The sequence below is a fragment of the Buteo buteo genome, chromosome 24, assembly GCF_964188355.1.
Source record: "Buteo buteo chromosome 24, bButBut1.hap1.1, whole genome shotgun sequence".
Lineage (NCBI taxonomy): Eukaryota > Metazoa > Chordata > Aves > Accipitriformes > Accipitridae > Buteo > Buteo buteo.
In genome coordinates, this window is record NC_134194.1 from 11,392,774 (window position 1) to 11,411,373 (window position 18,600).

At 43.0% G+C, this 18,600-nt stretch overlaps 1 protein-coding gene across 1 annotated transcript; it reads right to left on the reverse strand.

Moving 5' to 3' along the window:
• Positions 1 to 14,345: 14,345 nt before the first annotated feature.
• Positions 14,346 to 18,081, reverse strand: C24H5orf47 (chromosome 24 C5orf47 homolog). Its single transcript, XM_075057104.1, has 3 exons — positions 17,676 to 18,081; positions 15,941 to 16,029; positions 14,346 to 14,459 (listed from the first exon to the last, which is right to left on the reverse strand). The coding sequence occupies exons 1-3, from the start codon at positions 18,079 to 18,081 to the stop codon at positions 14,346 to 14,348; spliced, it is 609 nt and encodes a 202-aa protein (XP_074913205.1).
• Positions 18,082 to 18,600: the final 519 nt, after the last annotated feature.

Consider the following 18,600-nt stretch of genomic DNA (forward strand, 5'->3'; position numbering starts at 1 on the left):
AGCTGAGGGAAAAGGCGTTGAAGGGAGACGGCTGGGGCAGCGCCGGGCGGGGGGGGGGGGGCACCGGTAGGACGGTGTGGTGGGTGCCCAAAGGGCGGAGAGGGACAAGGGCGGTCAGAGAGAGGGTCCCGGGGCGGCTGTGGGGCTGCAAGGAGACGGGACGGGTCGAGTGGGCAGGCCGTTGCCCCGCTTTGGCCCACGCCGCCCCTGACCGCTGTGTTCCCTCACCAGGGCGTCGCACCGGGTCGGTCACCACGCTCTGGTGCCCATGCAAATGCTGGAGTGGCAGGACAGGAACAAGCCACTGGCCCTGCTCGGCTTCTATTTCCAGAAGCTGGACTAGTAACACGTCACCACCGCCGCCACTGCCCCAAAGCACCAGGCTGGCCTGCCAGCGAACGCACTCCCACCCGCCAGCGTCACTGAGATCACCAGCCCCTGCGGGATGAGGCTGAAGCACTTTGCTTGGAGACAGAGGATACTTTGGGATGACTTTAGCCCGATTTGTTTATGAATATAGAATTTGCCTCCAGAGCTTGCAACTTGGCACCTTTTGCAAGACCTAAATATACTCCTGAAGGCGTGAACTGTTTCCATAATAAAGCCTTTTAGAACTCACTTGTGAAAAATTCATTTAAAGCCATACTTTGGCAGAGCAAGTGAAAGCGCTGAATGCATTGGTATGAGCTTGCTCACAGTACAGCGGTTCAATGTCTAGAGCGAGAAGTGCAGTCAGTAGAGGTGGGGGCAGCTAAAACTACCTGCTGCTAACATCACCTGACACGGTCCATTAAAGAACCTGTTTCCGATAGCTTCGCCAGTTTTTAATGCTTGGGTTGGAATTCTCTGTATCACATTTCTGCATAAGGCCAAACATCTACGGTGAATTTCATCCAAGAGAGTTTTTCTGGTTTTAAGACTAAGGTTCTGCCACATATAAAACTTAACTTTGAATAACTTTTGCTCAGAGTGTTAAAAATTGTTGGCAGATAGCTTTTCGAGGTCCTCAGAATCATCTGCAAAAAAAAAAAAAAAAAATCAATGGCATCATAAGGCTTTGTGAGTTCATATTCAGGAAATTCAGAAAAGATTTCTTAAGCTCAGTAGCAGAGATCCCCTCAGATCCCATCCATCAGAGGCATGTTCAGCTCAAGACTCAACAAGATTTTCACTGTAACTACAACTTCAGGTTGCTGCAGACTGGACCAGGAATAGATACCTACAAAGAAAGCTGGCAGGCTGCATCCCACAGATAAGGGAAAGTGTAGGACTTATGCTCTATAGGTCTGAAGAAGCACATAAAAACACTCGCTAAAGATTGATTAAATTACTACAACATAATGCTTTAATACTGTAGTAATACAGGGAATCAACCATCAATGCCCATCTGGGCTAGGATCTGTGCAAACACATAGCAAGTTATAAACCCTGCAAAGTCCTTTTCCCATGCTCTGCACAGAGATGAATGTCACTGTGATAGTTTGTCTCAGGATGATAATTAGGCCCTTCAAAACGTGGAGGCTGTAAGAAAATCCAAAAGCACATACTTTGCAAATGATGACAGAAGCCCAGTCTCGTCCCAGACATTGCCTGCTCTCCAGATCCTGAGCCAAAGCCCTCTGGTCCTAGAGGGGCACTGGACAAGGCTCCTACCAGAGTATTTTGTATCACTCACGTACAGCATCACTGAGGCTGGCAGGAACCCCTGGAGACCACCCACTGCAAACACCCTGCTTAAAGCAGGGACAGCAAGAGCAGGTTGCTTAGGGCCATTTCCAGTTGGGTTCTGAATATCTCCAAGGATGGAGACACCACAAATGCTCTGGGAAACCTGTTCCAGTGTTCAGCTGCCCTCATAGTAAAATAGTTTTTTCTTATGTTTAAATGAAATTTCCTGTGTTTCAGTTCGGGCCCGTTGTCCCTTGTCCTATCACTGGGCACAACTGGGCTCTGAGCCCCCTGAGCCTTCTCAAGCCTCAGCAATCCCAACTCTGTCAGCATCTCCCCGTGTGGCAGATGCTCCAAGCAAGAAAGTGCAATTGCAGCAACTCTTTCCCAAATTTCAATGTATTACAGATTATATCATCTGAATTGATTTGACCATCCAAAGAGACTCACAGACTCTATAGTTATCTTCCACTGAATGCATATATTTGAACTACTCTAGCTCCTCCGTCAGCAAAATGGCTATTTTCAACTGAGGGACTAGGAAATATTATTAAAAAATGCAAAGGAAACATTGTGTTGTAACTCCATAGAAACGGCACTGTGGTTTTCCGCCTTTCTCTGGTAATTACCAAGGGACACAAGAGCGCTTTGTTGAAAAGCAAAGTGATGTTTTTCATAGCTTACAAATGCATTTTGTGATCTGAAAACCAAATAATTTTCATGCACATCAACATTGGTAATGAACATCCTGCTAGCCAAAATACTACCTTAGCAACACCTAGGCAGATCCTCTGACTTAAGAGATGTCTTAAGCAACACTTCACAAACACACTGATGTTAAATCTCCAGAATTGCTTGTGCAAACCCATGGAAAGTGTGGTTACACAATGAAAAATAAGGTTGCAAATAAGGTTATCTCCTTGCTCAGCATGTGTACTCACTTGAACACACTGATATGCTCACAGAGTTTAATATATTAACTTTGGTTGGTTATACTTGACTAGTCTTCAGAGTAACATAGCTAATGGGCAAGGAGGTGAATCCCATTCCTTCTTGTGCATTACTACCACTGTAAAATACCTTTCATGTAGCTGCAAATCTATTGATAACTAAACAGAACCAAACTCTGCTGGAGATATTCCATATAACCCAGAGAATGTAGCTCAACATTGCCAGCACTTGGGCACTGGCAGTTAGAGCCACTCTTTCACTAGAAGACTTTTAGTTGTGAGTACTAGCAGCAAGAACCTGTGATAAGTGAGCAGATGCTGCTTTTACCTTATGACTTTTCAGGGTAGAAGCACATTTTAAGCAATGTCTTTCAGTGGTACCATCTGAGAATATTGGCAGTATAGTGGAGGGAGATGTGCACAGAGATACTGAGTCTCTCAAAGCCCTCCTTGGCATTACATCCAGTAACTTCCATTTCCTCCACGAGACTGAACTAGCCCTGTAACTACTTAGGGTCAGGATGCCTCGTTTCAGTTTGAAAATACCTCTTTGGAAAATGCCTTTTTCACAAACAGTTAAAGTACCAGGAGTAAATTTACATAACAGAATGCTTTGTGGAAAAAATAACGTACAGATTTTCTTACAGAGCGAATACAGAGTCTGACATTTCCACCTAGACAGAGCAGCTCAGTGACAGGCAATAAGACAAAGCAGCAATATGAGCAACATGAGACTCCAGAGGAATAAACAATATATTTCTTCTGTCAACAAAAATATATGTCTCTTTTTAGTCTTTTAATAAGTCTCCCATGATATATTAATATATGGGGTTTGCGTGGCAAGGTTTTGGTCGGGTGGGGTGGGGGGACACATGCTACAGCGGTGGCTTCTGTGAGAAGCTGCCAGAAGCTTCCCCTGTGTCCGACAGAGCCAACACCAGCCGGCTCCAAGATGGACCCACCGCTGGCCAAGGCCGAGCCCATCAGCAATGGTGGTAGTGCCTCTGGGATAACAGATTTTAAAAAGGGGAAAAAACTAACGGCACAGCAGGGGTCAGAAGAGAGAGGAGTGAGAATATATGAGAGCAACAACCCTGCAGACCCCAGGGCAGTGCAGAAGGAGGGGGAGGAGATGCTCCAGGTGCCGGAGCAGAGATTCCCCTGCAGCCCATGGGGAAGACCCTGGTGAGGCAGGCTGTCCCCCTGCAGCCCAGGGACATCCACAGTGGAGCAGATCTCCACCTGCAGCCCGGGGAGGACCCCACGCCGGAGCAGGTGGGTACCTGAAGGAGGCTGTGACCCCTTGGGAAGCCCGTGCAGGAGCAGGCTCCTGGCAGGACCTGCAGATCTGTGGAGATAGGAACCCACGGAGCAGGTTTTCTGGCAGGACTTGTGACCCCACGGGGGACCCACGCTGGAGCAGTCTGTGCCTGAAGGACTGCAGCCCATGCCTGAAGGACTGCAGCCCGTGGAAGGGACCCACGCTGGAGCAGTTCATGAAGAACTGCAGCCCATGGGAAGGACCCACGTTGGAGAAGTTCATGGAGGACTGTCTCCTGTGGGAGGGACCCCACGCTGGAGCAGGGGAAGAGTGTGAGGAGTCCTGCCCTGAGGAGGAAGGAGCGGCAGAGACAACATGTGATGAACTGACCGTAACCCCCATTCCCCATCCCCCTGTGCTGCTGTGGGAGAGGAGGTAGAGGATTCAGGAGTGAAGCTGTGCCCGGGAAGGAGGGAGGGATGGGAAGGAAGGTATTTTTTAAGATTTGGGATTATTTCTCATTATCGTACTCTGATTTGATTGGTAATAAATTAAACTAATTTCCCCAAGTCGAGTCTGTTTTGCCCATGACAGTAACTGGTGAGTGATCTCTCCCTGTCCTTATCTCAACCCACGAGCCTTTCGTTATATTTTCTCTCCCCTGTCCAGCTGAGGAGGGGAGTGATAGAGTGGGTTTGGTGGGCACCTGGTGTCCAGCCAGGGTCAACCCACCACAATTATTTTCTATTTCTAGTCAAACAAATCAAAGCAGAATTACTGTTTTCATTATCGGTTTACACTGAAGATCATTGGCTGTCATTAAGAGGCATAATATTCATAATAGGACTTGGGTATAACATTTGACTGTATTGTAAATTGTGCAACTTGTAAACAAAATGTCAGTCACAGAGTAGTTCAGCCTCTACCCACTTCAAGCCCGAACATATAAATCAACTTTTCTTCAATGTTAATATTATTTTACTTACTTGGTCCTTGATCTATGAAATTCTTAAGCTCATTGTCTCTCTTCATAAAATACATTTCCTGCACACCACACTTTTTTCCCTATAATGTTCTTGCTCCTTATTATAATTGAAAAACTGGGATCAGGCTTTGAATGAAAGTATCTGAAAACATGTGAACAGGCAGTAGGAATTACTAAGAAGAGAAACTATAAAACTTGAAGGCACAACATGAGTACAAAGTCTCAGAAGTCAGACCAGTCACAGTAATCGAGGTAGAGCAGTCCTAGGAGTAACATCATCCACATCAGACTCTTCTACCAAAAGATCATGTTTGTTTCTCAAACATTCACATTAATTCATTTCAAAATTAGTCTAATACAACAATGAAAATGAGTACAGAAGTTCAGGAGACAGTTTAAGCCAAACCCAGCCCTGATCTGAGTCCTGTGAGTTAACAAATATATACAGTCAGAATTCAGATCTGTGTTTTCCACATTGTGGATGAAAAGTAACATTTAGACATAGCACATCAAGATGGGAAGGAATCTCACCACAACCTCAACCTAACCCAAAATATGGGACTATTGCCACTAAAACGCTTGCCTGAGGGAACTGCAGACCAGTAGAGGTTCCCTGCCCATGCTCCAAACTGCTCCTCACTGCTCATCCCTCATTGTTTTGCTCAGTCTAGGACATCAGAGTCAAGCAAGGGGGGCATTTATGTTCTTTTCCTTGGGAGATCGCTCCACAGACAAATTAGCACCATAGTCAACAATTTTTACTCTCTATGTAGTTGAAGGAATTTAAAATACCAAGGGGTGTAAAAAGTGATCATGTACATTTTAAGCTGGGGTTAACTACTTGTAGTCATTGCTGTGGAGGACCTCATCCATTATACAGAATTACATTGGTGCCGCTGTCTTCCTGTCACACACACATTACGAACAAGAAAATAAGCATACAGCAGAACAGGAAAAAAAAGCCATGTTAATTTATTATTCTTTTCAGTATACAAGAGATTACAAACATTCTGGAAGAGAACGAGCATTTGTCAGTGCCTTAGCGAATCTTCCTACACAGCTCTTTTAATCTGCCTCCATTTCTTGTCTATGCAGGAATACCAGGCGTGCAATAAATTTCACACATTCACAGCATGAATATATTCTTGTCATGATCTCTGGGAGACTACATAAATTAGACGTGTCCACAAGCAGCCCAGCAACATCCGCAGTTCAGCTGAACCACTGAGATGAGACACACATGTGGGTTCACAATTTAGGGAAACAAGAGATCCTCTCATTAATCTGCTCCATACATACAGCAGAGAAGATGCAACACAGCCCATTCTAAGAGGTGCCACAGTCAATGTGAGGTGAAAGTACTCGGCATCTTCCAAGAGGTGTTCAACCTCTCTCTGTGTCAAGGCATACTCCCTTTTTCTTTAGGGGCCTCCCTATCTTTTGCTTCTAGGAGAATGAAGCTGCAGCCACACACACTGATTTTCACTAGCTACAAGGCAGGCAGAAACTTTCAAACATTAATTTTTCTGCATCAGATCAGATGGCCGCTATGCTGTCACTAACAAGTGAGCAACTTCCTGTGAATATTTATTAAAAATTCACTGTGGCCTTAATATACTTCAATAAATTTTGCTCTTTTTCTCATAAAGTAAGCTTCCACTTAAGCAATAGGTTCCCCTGCTACTTCAATTTGCTGGAAAGCCTATAATGTTAAACTCATCGAAGTATGGCTGCTTTGTTTACTATGCAGATTCCTATCATCATAGTTATATAAGTGCTTATGCAATGAAAATATACATAATACACAAACCTGCCCATGTCACTGAGAATTATTTACAAGAGCTATAAATCAAAGTTGCATCCTGTTTTGGTTTATATTTAAGGACCTACTGCACACATAAAATGTCACATATGCCCAAAATTTGCTTTCAGTCACTTCCCCCCCTCAAAAAAACCCAGAACTGAACTGCCTGCTGAAGGCTATTCTTTAGTCAGAGTCCATGCAAAATTGTATTAGAAGCTTTGAAGTTAAAACATGAACATTGACTACCAGAGAGGGCCCTAAAGACAAAGACATTTACTGGATGTAAATGTTCAGTGAAGACAAAGGTCACCTTATACTTTCCCAAAATCTGACCATGTTAGAAACTCCACATCCTGCTCTCAAGTTTTGCTTAAGAGTTGAAATCTTTTCATGGAAAGAATCAGCAATGAAATATTATTAACCATGGTGATTGATTACGTTGTAATGGCCAAGTTATGATAACCTCACAGGCCATGGGACTGCAGAACCTCTGCTGTTAGGGCAGAGGAACCTGACTGATCACACCACCAGAGCAGATGGGGCACGAGCAGAAGAGCTGCCTGGCAAGCCAAGCCTCCAGTTTGCAGGAAATGAGGTTTTATCGGAATTGGTGGCTTCGGTCCAAATCAAACAGGAAACAAACTCTTTTGAAAATGCCCACAAACTGGAAATTCCCAGAAAGGTCACTTCAGAAACATCAAAACACTTCCAAAACACAATTCCCAAGTTCCCAAGTCTGCAGCTGATCAGTGACACAGTCTCTGGCAACAGCAGCAGCATCTGCGAATGCCAGTTCCACACAGTAGCTGTGGGAGCTCCCAAGCCCCTCTGGCTCCAGTGCAGCCGTGATGCTGAGGAGTCCCCCAGGAAGCCTGCCCAAAGTCACAGCTCCACGTCGGGGACTGCAGGACCTCCAGCAGTCCTGCTCCAGCCAAACCTTTTAGTGCTTCCAGACATGGAAATTAAAGTGGAGTTCAAGCTCCCAGGATTTTCTTGCTTTTAGCTTTACAGCAGGTTGGAAGTGGTAGCCCAAGACCACCAGGTTGGAAGTGGTAGCCCAAGACCACCAGCTGGAGTTTCAAGCCCCCAAGCCCTGGACAGTCCTTGGTGCCGTTGGGCTGGCTACTCCAAGACAGAGGAGGCTGCATCGCCTGGGCTGACCTGCCAAGAAGTGCTCCAGGAACCAGGGGAGCTCAACTGGGCAAGAACTCACCAAATGGGATAACTTCAATCAAAACATTTCAGGCCCAGCAGATGTGCTGTTTCCAGCTAAACTTTGTTTTACCAATAAAACTCTAACTAGCATGGAATAGCAGTATAAAAACCAAAGGCCTTACGCTCCATTGCTTACCTTCACATAGAGTCATTTGTATTTATGAAACACCATACAAAAGAACACTTATTCAGACCAACTTTAAGATCTTTAGACAACTGGCTGACACTATTATTTATGGATAACAAGAATTCAGTAGCAATGCTTGTAGCTACACCGTATGCCCTGGTTACTGCCTCCCACCTCTATACCACAAGGTATCTCCTCAGATCTCTTGGCAACTGTTCACAGGGTTGAGATGAAAAATTTTCGAACTTTTAGAATAAGCTAGAGTTTTTGTTCTGTGTAGAAAGGTAAATTATGTACTGAGAACAAGGCAAGGCAAAGCAAAGACAAAGCATGACCTCTATATTTGCACATCTGCTTCGGTTCACACTCCAAGTGAGATTGGTTGTTAAAAACTTCAGGTAACTGATACGCATTTTGAAGAATGTGAAAGAACAACACTGCTTCCCAGGAACCACAGCAGGCCAGTATGACACTTGCTTTTGGTTCTGCAGCAATGATTAAGGAGTTCAGAGGAGGATCAGTTGTTTTCTGAATGTCAAGTATATGTTCTGGTGCCCTGAGGTTCCTTTATTTATTTCTGACTCCTTTTAACAAAGAGGGTTTAAATAAAGTTTTTCCTGTCTAAACCAACCCTTTTTTTTCCCTTGTTGAACGTGTTACTTACTTGGATCATATAAGCATATTTTAATACAACACTACAATTACTTTGTCTTCTGCAGTTTACACTGAAATGGTCATTTGAATTAAAAGAAAGAATGCATTACTACAGGGGTCTGAGCGGATGGTGATAGTGTATGTGTTCTGCTGCTCTGGTTTGTATATCTTGAGCTAGATTCTTCTCCAGACTCTTTTTTCAGCAGTTTAACTGCTCTGACTACCCTTGTTCACAACAGTACCTTTGAAATCTGGTTACTACAGTATAAAGGTAGACTTCATCGCCCAAAGAGTTAGAAACTGAATCTGAATCAGCACATATCTGTTTGCCCAACTGCATTAGCTGTTTTGGCCCAAAGTGATTTGAAATGTAAGTCCCCTTTCAAAGTACTGCCAACTAAAAGTTCTTTTCTGTTAGTAGATCCCAACCAATTAATTATATCATCACCACCACAGGGTTTCTGTGGAAGGGGCTGCTGGCTCTTACTTGTGGTTTTATACACATTGCAGGCTGAGAAAGCAATGCTGCTCACCAGCCTCCGCTCTGGACACAAACTGCATTCTGGAGTGAGCTGGAAGTGAGGTGAAAGAAGAACAGAGGCATGTTGGACAAGGGCTAAGACAAGTAGGCAAAAAGATTTGCTGGGGCTAGTAAAGATGGCAGTAGTTACTTCTTTCTCTTGATTAGCAGGATGTTCACAAGTATGAAACCATATGGCAAGGTTGATGCTGCATAGGCCCTCCCTTCAAACCCCACCTGGATGAAAACAGAGCAGCACAGCACGTAAGTCCAGGCTACTCTGAATCCCCACAAAATCTAGCAAAGCCACTGAAACCGGGCAATGCTGGGCTAGACTATCGCACCTCAATGGTCCCTGAACACACAAGGGGAAGCTGGCACTCCTCCATTCCCACATGTGTGCCCACAATAGATCAAATCTGGTTTATAGGGTCTGAGTCTTCCTTTGCATGTTCTGGTCATTTACACACATGAAAGTGGCTGCAGCAAGCAGGTGGAACACTATCAGATAGCCCTGGCAGCTACTGACAACCAACCTGTACAGGCTTCTCAGATTGTAAGAGGTATATGGGTAAGGATGACTTAGGGCCATATTTATCTTTTATAATTTCTTCCTTTTAAAATGATTTAGCATAGTCCCACAGAAAAAGGTCCATATGTATCCAAAGAATCTTAATGAGTTGGCTGAATGAAATCCAGAGATTTAGGTTAACGCATCTCATCTATTCTGTAAAAGTAGCAATTATGCATCTGAAAGGAAAGCTTCATTTCCAGGGCCCCTTACGTCTGTGCCAGTAAAGGTACCAACTGCAGCTCTAGTTTACAAGAAAAGAAACTAGAGCAACAACTCCACAATTTGCAATCCAGGATTATAAACTAAATACTCCCCATGCAAACACTTAATTGATACAACTGGGGGAACAGGGAGATCATCTCTTTTAGTACAAAAAAAAAATAAAAATACGTGTGACTCCAAACATGTATTTTGAAAATACCAAAGAACTATGACATTTTTGCTCTGCCAGAAAAATGATCACATCTTGGTTGAATACTTTGCTTTCTCACTTCCTTTTCCAAGCTGAAATGTCAACTATTTTAAGTAAAATCAGAATATTACTCAACTACAAATCAGAAAAGAACCTTGATGCCAGAGCTGTCATCAAAAAGGCACATTCCAGTTATATACTTGCAGTTTTACTACTAAGAAAACAGAGATTAAACTCTTCCAAATGCTTTGCTGCTTAATGACACAATCACTAGCATGTTATTAAAGCTCAACACACTGATATTTCAGTCATTATATCTGCAAACAATAAGACATTATGCAATGAGAAAACATTCCTTTTATTGAAACCAAGGACGCCTGATTGTGACAGGTGAATGTTTTATCTACAGAGATGAAATCCATATACATACTATTTTTATGCAGTCTTCATGTTCCATTTACAAAATTTGCTAGTTTTAAAGGGTTTAACAGTCAATCAAGAGCTCAAGTATGAAACTCCATAACAGAAGAAAATTATATCATGTTACTGAAGTCAGCTAGATAAACAATACCTTCTGATTATGATGATATCATTATGTGCTTCACTGTGAACAGTAAGACAGAAAACATTCACCTGGTTTCATATTCAGAATACTTGCTGAGATTCATGTATAAATGGATGAATGAACAGAAGGGTAATTGTGTATTATTTTAATATAATAAAGTCAAATTTATTCAAAACAGTAAGAAAAAAAGTGTTTCTTTATATCTTGTTTGGAGTTCTGCCTTACTGAATTTGTGTTTGTTTATGATTCTGACAAGCTACAAAAAAATAGATATAAATACAGAGTCAACACTCAATGTGTATCTCTATTCTTTTGCAAGCAAACTGTCACAATATTATGCTCATTAAAAAGCTTTCGAAAACTAATAGCTAAGTGAAACACTAGACTTAATGACTTGAAATAAATATCTCGCAACAGAGCTGTTTAAGCCACTGTAAAAACAAACCTCTTAAACAGCAGAAGCACATACACCAAACAAACAACAGAGAACCTGTGTTCACTGAAATCACTTGCAGTCTTGCCACCGACTTCAGTAAGAACTAGATCAAAATAAAAACTTTCACTACTTTTATATTTCCTTTTGGACTGAATCTGCCTTTATTGTCTTGCTATACCCAGCCAAAGATGGGCTTCTCCTAGAGAAAAAAAGATGACAAAAGTGAAGTGGTACATTCCCTTTAATATAAAAAAAGTCAGATATAAAGTGTGACAAATAAAGACTCTACTCAGATTCTTCAGATTTTACTTTAGACCACCACAGAAGGATTTATCTCAATAAAAAGGCAAAATCCACCTCCCAGCCTTGGCAATGCACACAGCCCTTCCTGCTGAGGACAGAGCTATTCTGCTTCCCAAACATGACTGAAATCTTGAAAAACATTTGAGGCCAATGCCAATAACACTGAAGCATACAATCGGTACTTATTAATAACATTAAACAATATCAGTGCATCTTTTTAATATGATTATTTTGTTTATTTTAGCATCTAAGCTTCCTTGGCAATTAGTTGACTAGGTACGTACCCTGTCCAGGTAGGATGCCTCCTCCTGTGAACTTTGGTTCATACCATTGCCTGTGGGAGAATGTTATGTGGAGGCACATCATCATTTTCAGTCACATCAAATCTAATCTTAATTGTAACATTCCAAGGAATAAATAGGTAACATTAGAATTCAAGTAGATTTTTGTTCTCTCAAGAAAACTATTTGTAGAGGCAGTAAAATGCAGCATTAATTTTCTAGCTTTATTAATCTAGTAAAAAAAAGATAAAAATGAACCCAGTTTATTCAGATTTGTTGATCCATATCTAAATGTCTGCTAGAATTATTCCATTTGCTTCTTGTTTAATAAAAAATTCAGATCAATAGGAGACATCTCCTTAATTTGATGTTGTGCAAAATCTGCTAATTAGAAAGAAGGTATTAGTTGATGGTTTTCACCTAAGTAGAGCTTAATAGTAGATTCTCAATTAAAGCTCCTGAAAAATGAGGTACAATTACAATTAAGGATAGAGTAAGTGTTGGGGCGGGGGGGTTGGTTGGTTAGGTTGGGGTTTTTTTTAAGTCACTAGAAATTATATATAAAGATAATGCTCTCCCTCCAGATGACAAAAAGAAATTAATATCTGAAAAGGGAATGGGCCCTGTCCATACATACAAGCTTGACAAAGCAGCCCATTGCGTATCCATAACAAACAGAAAAGCAGATTAGCAGCCATTACGTTAAGATGGTAAATCCACCTAGGAGATTGTATATCAGCAGAATTTGGGGGGGTTTTTTACAATTACTTGAAATTTTTGAGACAATCACCTATTTAAGGTTTTTATTTCTTTTTCCTTGTCTCTTGTTCTCCTTTTTCTTGGAAGCAAGCAAACAAAAATCCTGGAAGACCTTTTTCTTTTTTTCTTCAGCGTCCTACATACACATAGGCGTGTATGTCCTACATATACATCCAACATATACATTAATAGCAGTGCACAAAAACTTCTGCAATGATCTAAGAGAAAATATGTGGAAGCTGTTAGATCAAAACCTTTAGATCAGGTAGAGAAGCACAGTGTTACAATGGCTTCTGCAACGGGTGTTGTAGTAGCAGAAGTCCTAAGACACTACTGATCCGAAAGACACACACGCCTCCACCAAACCCTTCCTGGCTAGCAGGAACAGATGACTTCAGGAGGAAGGGTACCCATGCCCAATCCTGTGGAGACCTTATATATCACAGGTACTCACTTATACAAGCATGAGTTAGATATAGCATTACGTTTGCAAATAATTGCGCTCTCTCATTACTGCAAACAAATGAGCAATAATATGGATGAACGATGCACCATATAGAGAAGCGGATAGCATTTTAGTTGATGGCAAAGGTAAGAGAGTAAGGATTATCAGAGCCAGGAAACAGTTTCCATATGAGGAGAGATTTAGTAGACTGGAACTTCTCAGCACAGAAATATGACAGAGGCCAATCTTGATTGGTATAAAGACTATGAATAGCACATAATTAATACCCAGCATCTCATAATACCAGAATTAATCAGGAACTGGTTTTAAAGCAAACAGAAGAAGTGCTTTTCCACATAATGCAGAATACTTGCAGAATAATTGCAGAATATATTGTTGCAGCTTATTGTGGAATTTCTTCTACTATTGCAATAACATCCACTTAGGTTGCAGGGGACATTCATTGGGGTAGACAGATTTCTGTTTTGAACCAGAACTGCACTGCTTTTGTTCTTATGAAGAAAATTTTTGAGAGAGTATTTTCTTGTCACGTGTGTAGAAATCTCATCAGTATGCAACATACAACTTTTTACAAAAATAAGATACTGGCAACAATGAGCATATGTTTTGATATATACCCTATCAACACAAATGTATAGCTAAGCAGAAGTGCTGCGGGTGAATATGCCATTTTTTAACTTGCCTAATAACTCTTCATGGATTAGTGTATTCTTTTTCCTAAAAACTCATCAGACTGTGAGGCCAGAAATTCCAATTACATTTGTAAACATACACTGTATTATCTTAAATTGTGCAGCAACTACAATGTCTCTAATTGAAGTTGCCTCAACACAGAGCACCAGTTTTAATTCCTGAGTCATTTTCCAGTAATGAAATAGCTGTACTCAGGGTACAGTGTGAGAACATGTTTGATGGTTATGTTAAATTGTGTTACAGCTACCTTTGGGGAGCATCTAATTTATTTATTGTCTGCATGAAACCAACCACTATTTTCCTATGTGAAAAAATAAATTATTATTCATACAAATACTGCCTTAGACCAATCTGTGAATAATAGTTTAATTACATATTTCACATGTTCAGAAAAACTTGCAGATATTTTATGTTCATGTCTTTAATGTTAGACTGCAGCAAACACTTCTGTCATCCTTCCTCCAAATTAATATATATAAGACTCTCGATAAAACACAAGGGTTTTTCAAATATGGCTAGAAGTGTCTAAAGTATGCAATGAATTCCATAATTTGTGAGTTGTAAAATCTACTACCCAAAACAAACAACTGAATGGACCTTAAACCTAGGGATGTTAAGTTAAAGCACTTGCATTAATAATTTGTTTTCTCAGTAAAATAAAACATTATCAGTTCATTGCCTACCTTCTCCATTAAACTGACTGCAAGTCACAAGTCGACTTCTGAACTTTTCATTTTCTTCAAGCATTTTTGAAATTACTTTCCAGACACTAAGCCAGACTTTGGACTGAAAGATGAAATTGAAGTTTCTCAGTGAAGCATACAAAAAGTTTGCATTAAAATATCTGTAGGGCAGAACTTTTTGAATTCTCTAGCATGACTGTGAAGTCCAACTGTTTTTTTGTTGAGGATTGGGAAGGGGGAAATGTGTGGGAGGGATATATATATATATATGTGGGAAGTACTGGAAGAATCACCTCTATTTAAAAGTCAAAAACCTTAAGTTACTCCATGATTTTCCACATGAGATATCCTCCTCCTTTCTTGCCTAGAACTCTTGTTTATCCAGGGCTTGTGAAGTGCCCTTCTAGATAAGAAGACCTTATGAAAATGTGTGTAGAGCCATTAAACTCTCTTCAAAGTCATCCAAAATGGAGGGGGGGGGGGGGGGAGAAGATTGCTTGTTTTTCCAGGAGCATAAACTTTCCTGTGTAATCCCTCAACAGCAGCATAATTCAGACCTCATGCTCAGATTCCAGAATAGCAACAGCCTTGCCTATTTCATATCAAATCCATATTAATCTGCTTTATAGATGTTGATGACCTTTATTTTAGAGGCATAAAGCTCCATCTATAGTGGGCACATTTCAAACATGTGCATTGAAAATATTAAATTGGAACTGTTGACAAAGGCATTCAGAGAGGCAGCCTAACAAATAGAAATGGCCATTAACATGCTAACGTTATGACTTTTGCTGGACCCCATCCGTGAAACGAGTTTAAATCTCAAGATAATTCCTTTCTCATGGACATTTATTGCTAAAACATAATACATATTCCTCATTCTTTTTGAAGACTATTTAATGTACTAGAAGAGCGATATTATAGTATGTTATTAGCTGTTCCTCTGAAGTCAGTAGTATTTTGCTGGGTTTAAATCAAGTATCTGTGACATTACTATTTCATAGTCGAGCTGATTTCTTGTACTTCACACATTACAAAATCTCATAATGAGTTACTGTTTTAATAAATGTGCCTTTTAAAATTTCAAGCATTTGTTGAACTACTGAACAGGAACAGAAATACATTTGTGAAACAGAAAGTAATTTCATATTGCTACTAATATGGTGTTAATACCTCTGATTCTTGCCTTCGCTTATTTGTAACCTGTGGGATTTCTTTGCTTAAAACATTAAGAGGAAGAGGAGCTGCAGAGCTTTTCCCTGCTGGGTTTCACCCAGCAAGGTGTGCAGCACCCTGGCCCCAATCCAGCAAAGCATTTCAGTACAGGCTTTAAGTCAACAGCATACTCTCATTTTTCAAGGTAAGCACACACTTAAGTGCTTTATTGAACGAGAGCCAGAATTTTAAAGCCTCCAGAGAGGGAAAATAATACCATTTTTCTTTTCTGTAAGTAAGGTTTTCAGTAACAGACAACCAATTCAATCTTTTAATCTCTCTCGTGCTCTCACATACACATACACAGAACAAGCGGGAAGCAATTTTCTCAAATGCAAAGGCAGCTAATTCAGCTCCCACATTTTATACCTTCTGCTTCTTTCGTTTAATTACTTTATCGACATTTCTTGAAGGGAAGGGAAAGTCAAAGGTGTCAGCCTTGGCCTTTCGAAGGTCACCTAGGAAGAGAGTTTAGAAAGCATATTCCAGGTGTTTACAACATATTCCTGAGGAAGCTGTAAATCTTACAGAGGGATACTTATTTCTGGTCCCAGCAGGTTACAGAATATCAGACCTTACATCGTGCTGACAATTGCCTTGCTTATTTTCTCCATGATAACCGATGGGCAAGTGAGTGCCCCTCAAAGACCACAAAACAGATTTCAAAACTGTACGGCACCAAAAATTAAGTCAGCAGGCTTCTGGGCAATACAAACTAGCTTTTCATTCCCTCTTTTTCCCCTTGCTATGGCAGCTACCAAAATTCTGCCTGAGGTCAAAGAGGAGGTGAGTAGACTGAGGCAAGAAACCAGACAAATCGCCTCTGCTAGCAGTGAAAAACAGAAGCAAGGGCAGGTTGATCTTGTAGACTCAAGACACACATAGCCGCAAGGAGGATGGACTCGGTTGAGTTCCCAGTGGGCTGAGGATGGCGGCTCTCCAAGGAGCTGCTGGACAGGCAGGGCCCAGCGTGAGCTGAGCAAAAGGGTGACCCATGTGGGGATGCTGAACGTGGTCACAGCCGTGGGCTCATCCCTTGCCGCAGCAGGGCTTCAGGCAAACCAGCATCCTCCAGGCCACCACAGCCCCACCACCAGATACCCAAGGCAGCCACATCATGATTCTATGATTCAATGATTCTATTATTGTGGGAGCAAGGCTTTGAGTTACTGATAGTCACAGGCTGCCTCCGAGCCACAGGTTGGCATCACTTAGATAATAACCCAGCAAAACTAGTGCTTTTAATTACAGACTAATGTAACATTTCACTTTGTCATCTTTGGAAAAATGGCTTTTAGGAGAAGGGAAAAAAAAGCCAAGAAAATGAAAACAACTCAAGTAAGCAACAAGTTAGTAAAATTCAGGACCACCCTAACTGTGTCACCCATCATTTGCAGCTCACAGCCCAGCTTCTTCTCCAGAAGCCAGGTCATGTTCCCCATTTTCACCCCATTTCATCCTATGCAGCAGAGGTATGTTTCGCAACAGATCACAACCAGTGGAAAACTGCCCAATCATTTTTGTTTGCTATTATAAAAAAAGGCACCAACGCCCATGCCCATCCCAACTTTCTTTGGTCCCAGCCACAAAGAACGAAAATTAAGAAACATCTACAAGCTGTCGCAGCAACGAAGGAGCCAGCAGCACAGCGGCTCTCTGGTTAGGCAGGAAGGACCCAGAAGGTCAGCGTGTAACAGAGCAGCCCTGTTGGACGCAGCTTATTTTTGGCCTTATCGCTACCACGGGGAAGGACGGGGAAGGCTGCGCTGCAGGCAGCCACCTCACCTTGCAGGATGGAGACGCCGTGGCTCAACAGTGAAAGAGTTTGGGGCAAAAAATATTACATTTTTCACCCGTGTAAGTTTAACACTATGTTCCACCTCCTGCCTAAATACCCAGCCTGACTGTACCGGGCACATTAAAGAAACCAGTTGTGCCACCTTCACCCCTCAGCGTGCACAGTCTGGTCGAGAGGGAAGACCCTAATGGGACACCCACCGCAGAGACAGACCTTCCTGCCCGAAAAGGGGGCCACGGCGGGGGCTCGGCCCCATGGTCTCCCATGCCCAGGGACACAGAGGTCCCCGGCCTCGGCCACGCGTACCTCGACGGCGCCCGACGGGCTTCGCCACGCCACAGCTCCCCACCGCCCGCGCCCTGCCGCCGGCGGCGGGCGGCCCAGGGTCGGCCTCGTCCCCTGGTGCCGGGGCGGCCCTCTGCCTGCCGGCCTCCCCTGCGGGGCTCGGCCGGGAAAGCGGGGGCCCAGCCGGGCCCACCTCAGCCTGTCGGCAGCCCCTGCCGTAGCGGATGATGGAGCCGCAGCGGTGGGAGCCGAAGCTGTTGAGGTAAACGAGCGGCACGCGCGGCCTCCCCCGGCCGGGCTCCATCTGTGGCGGGGCAGGACGGCGGCCGGGCCGCGCCGAGGCAGGGCGCTGAGGAGAGACGGGGGGGTGCGGGGGTGGGAGTCCTGGGGTGCACAGCGCCCGTGGGCCCTTCCCCTGGGCAGGCATGGCGTGGGGGGACCCGCAGAGCACCCCTCCCGCCTCGTCCTCCCTGATGGCCGTCGTCCCGTTTCGGTGTCCCAGCTGGACGGTGAGAAAGGGAGAAATAACTGGTTTCTGAGAGGGAAAGAACAATGAGGTTGGTGCAGAACGGGAGCAGGCCTTGTACCATCCCAGTCTCTCTCTCAGTAGTAACCTGCCCCACAAGGTTGCTTTTGGCCAGCACTAGTTAGGGTTTAGCACAAAGCATGCTGCCTGAACTCATGTATTGATACACTTCATGCAGGATATTGATAAAGTGATATAGGGGACTCCAGGCTGAAGGCCGTGAGGTATTGTTTGTCTCTGCTGTGATTTACAGAAGAGGAACAAGCGGCATCTCCTTCATGTGGGTCCTTCTGCAGTTGCTGCATCGATATAATGAATTTTCGCCCCAGTGGACTCCAAACAGCTCACCTGCTAGCGCATGGGTGGGTGGCTTCAGCCACCTGCTGAACGACATTTATGAAACATTAAATTCCCGTTGTC

Excerpts from the sequence above, each read along its gene's own strand:
- C24H5orf47 (XM_075057104.1), bottom strand. The coding sequence starts at position 18,081 with ATGCCTGCCCAGGGGAAGGGCCCACGGGCGCTGTGCACCCCAGGACTC. Across the intron at positions 16,030-17,675 it reads GCCCGTCGGGCGCCGTCGAG|GTGACCTTCGAAAGGCCAAG; the intron begins GTACGCGTGGCC and ends CTCTCTTCCTAG. Across the intron at positions 14,460-15,940 it reads TTAAACGAAAGAAGCAGAAG|TCCAAAGTCTGGCTTAGTGT; the intron begins GTATAAAATGTG and ends TTCATCTTTCAG.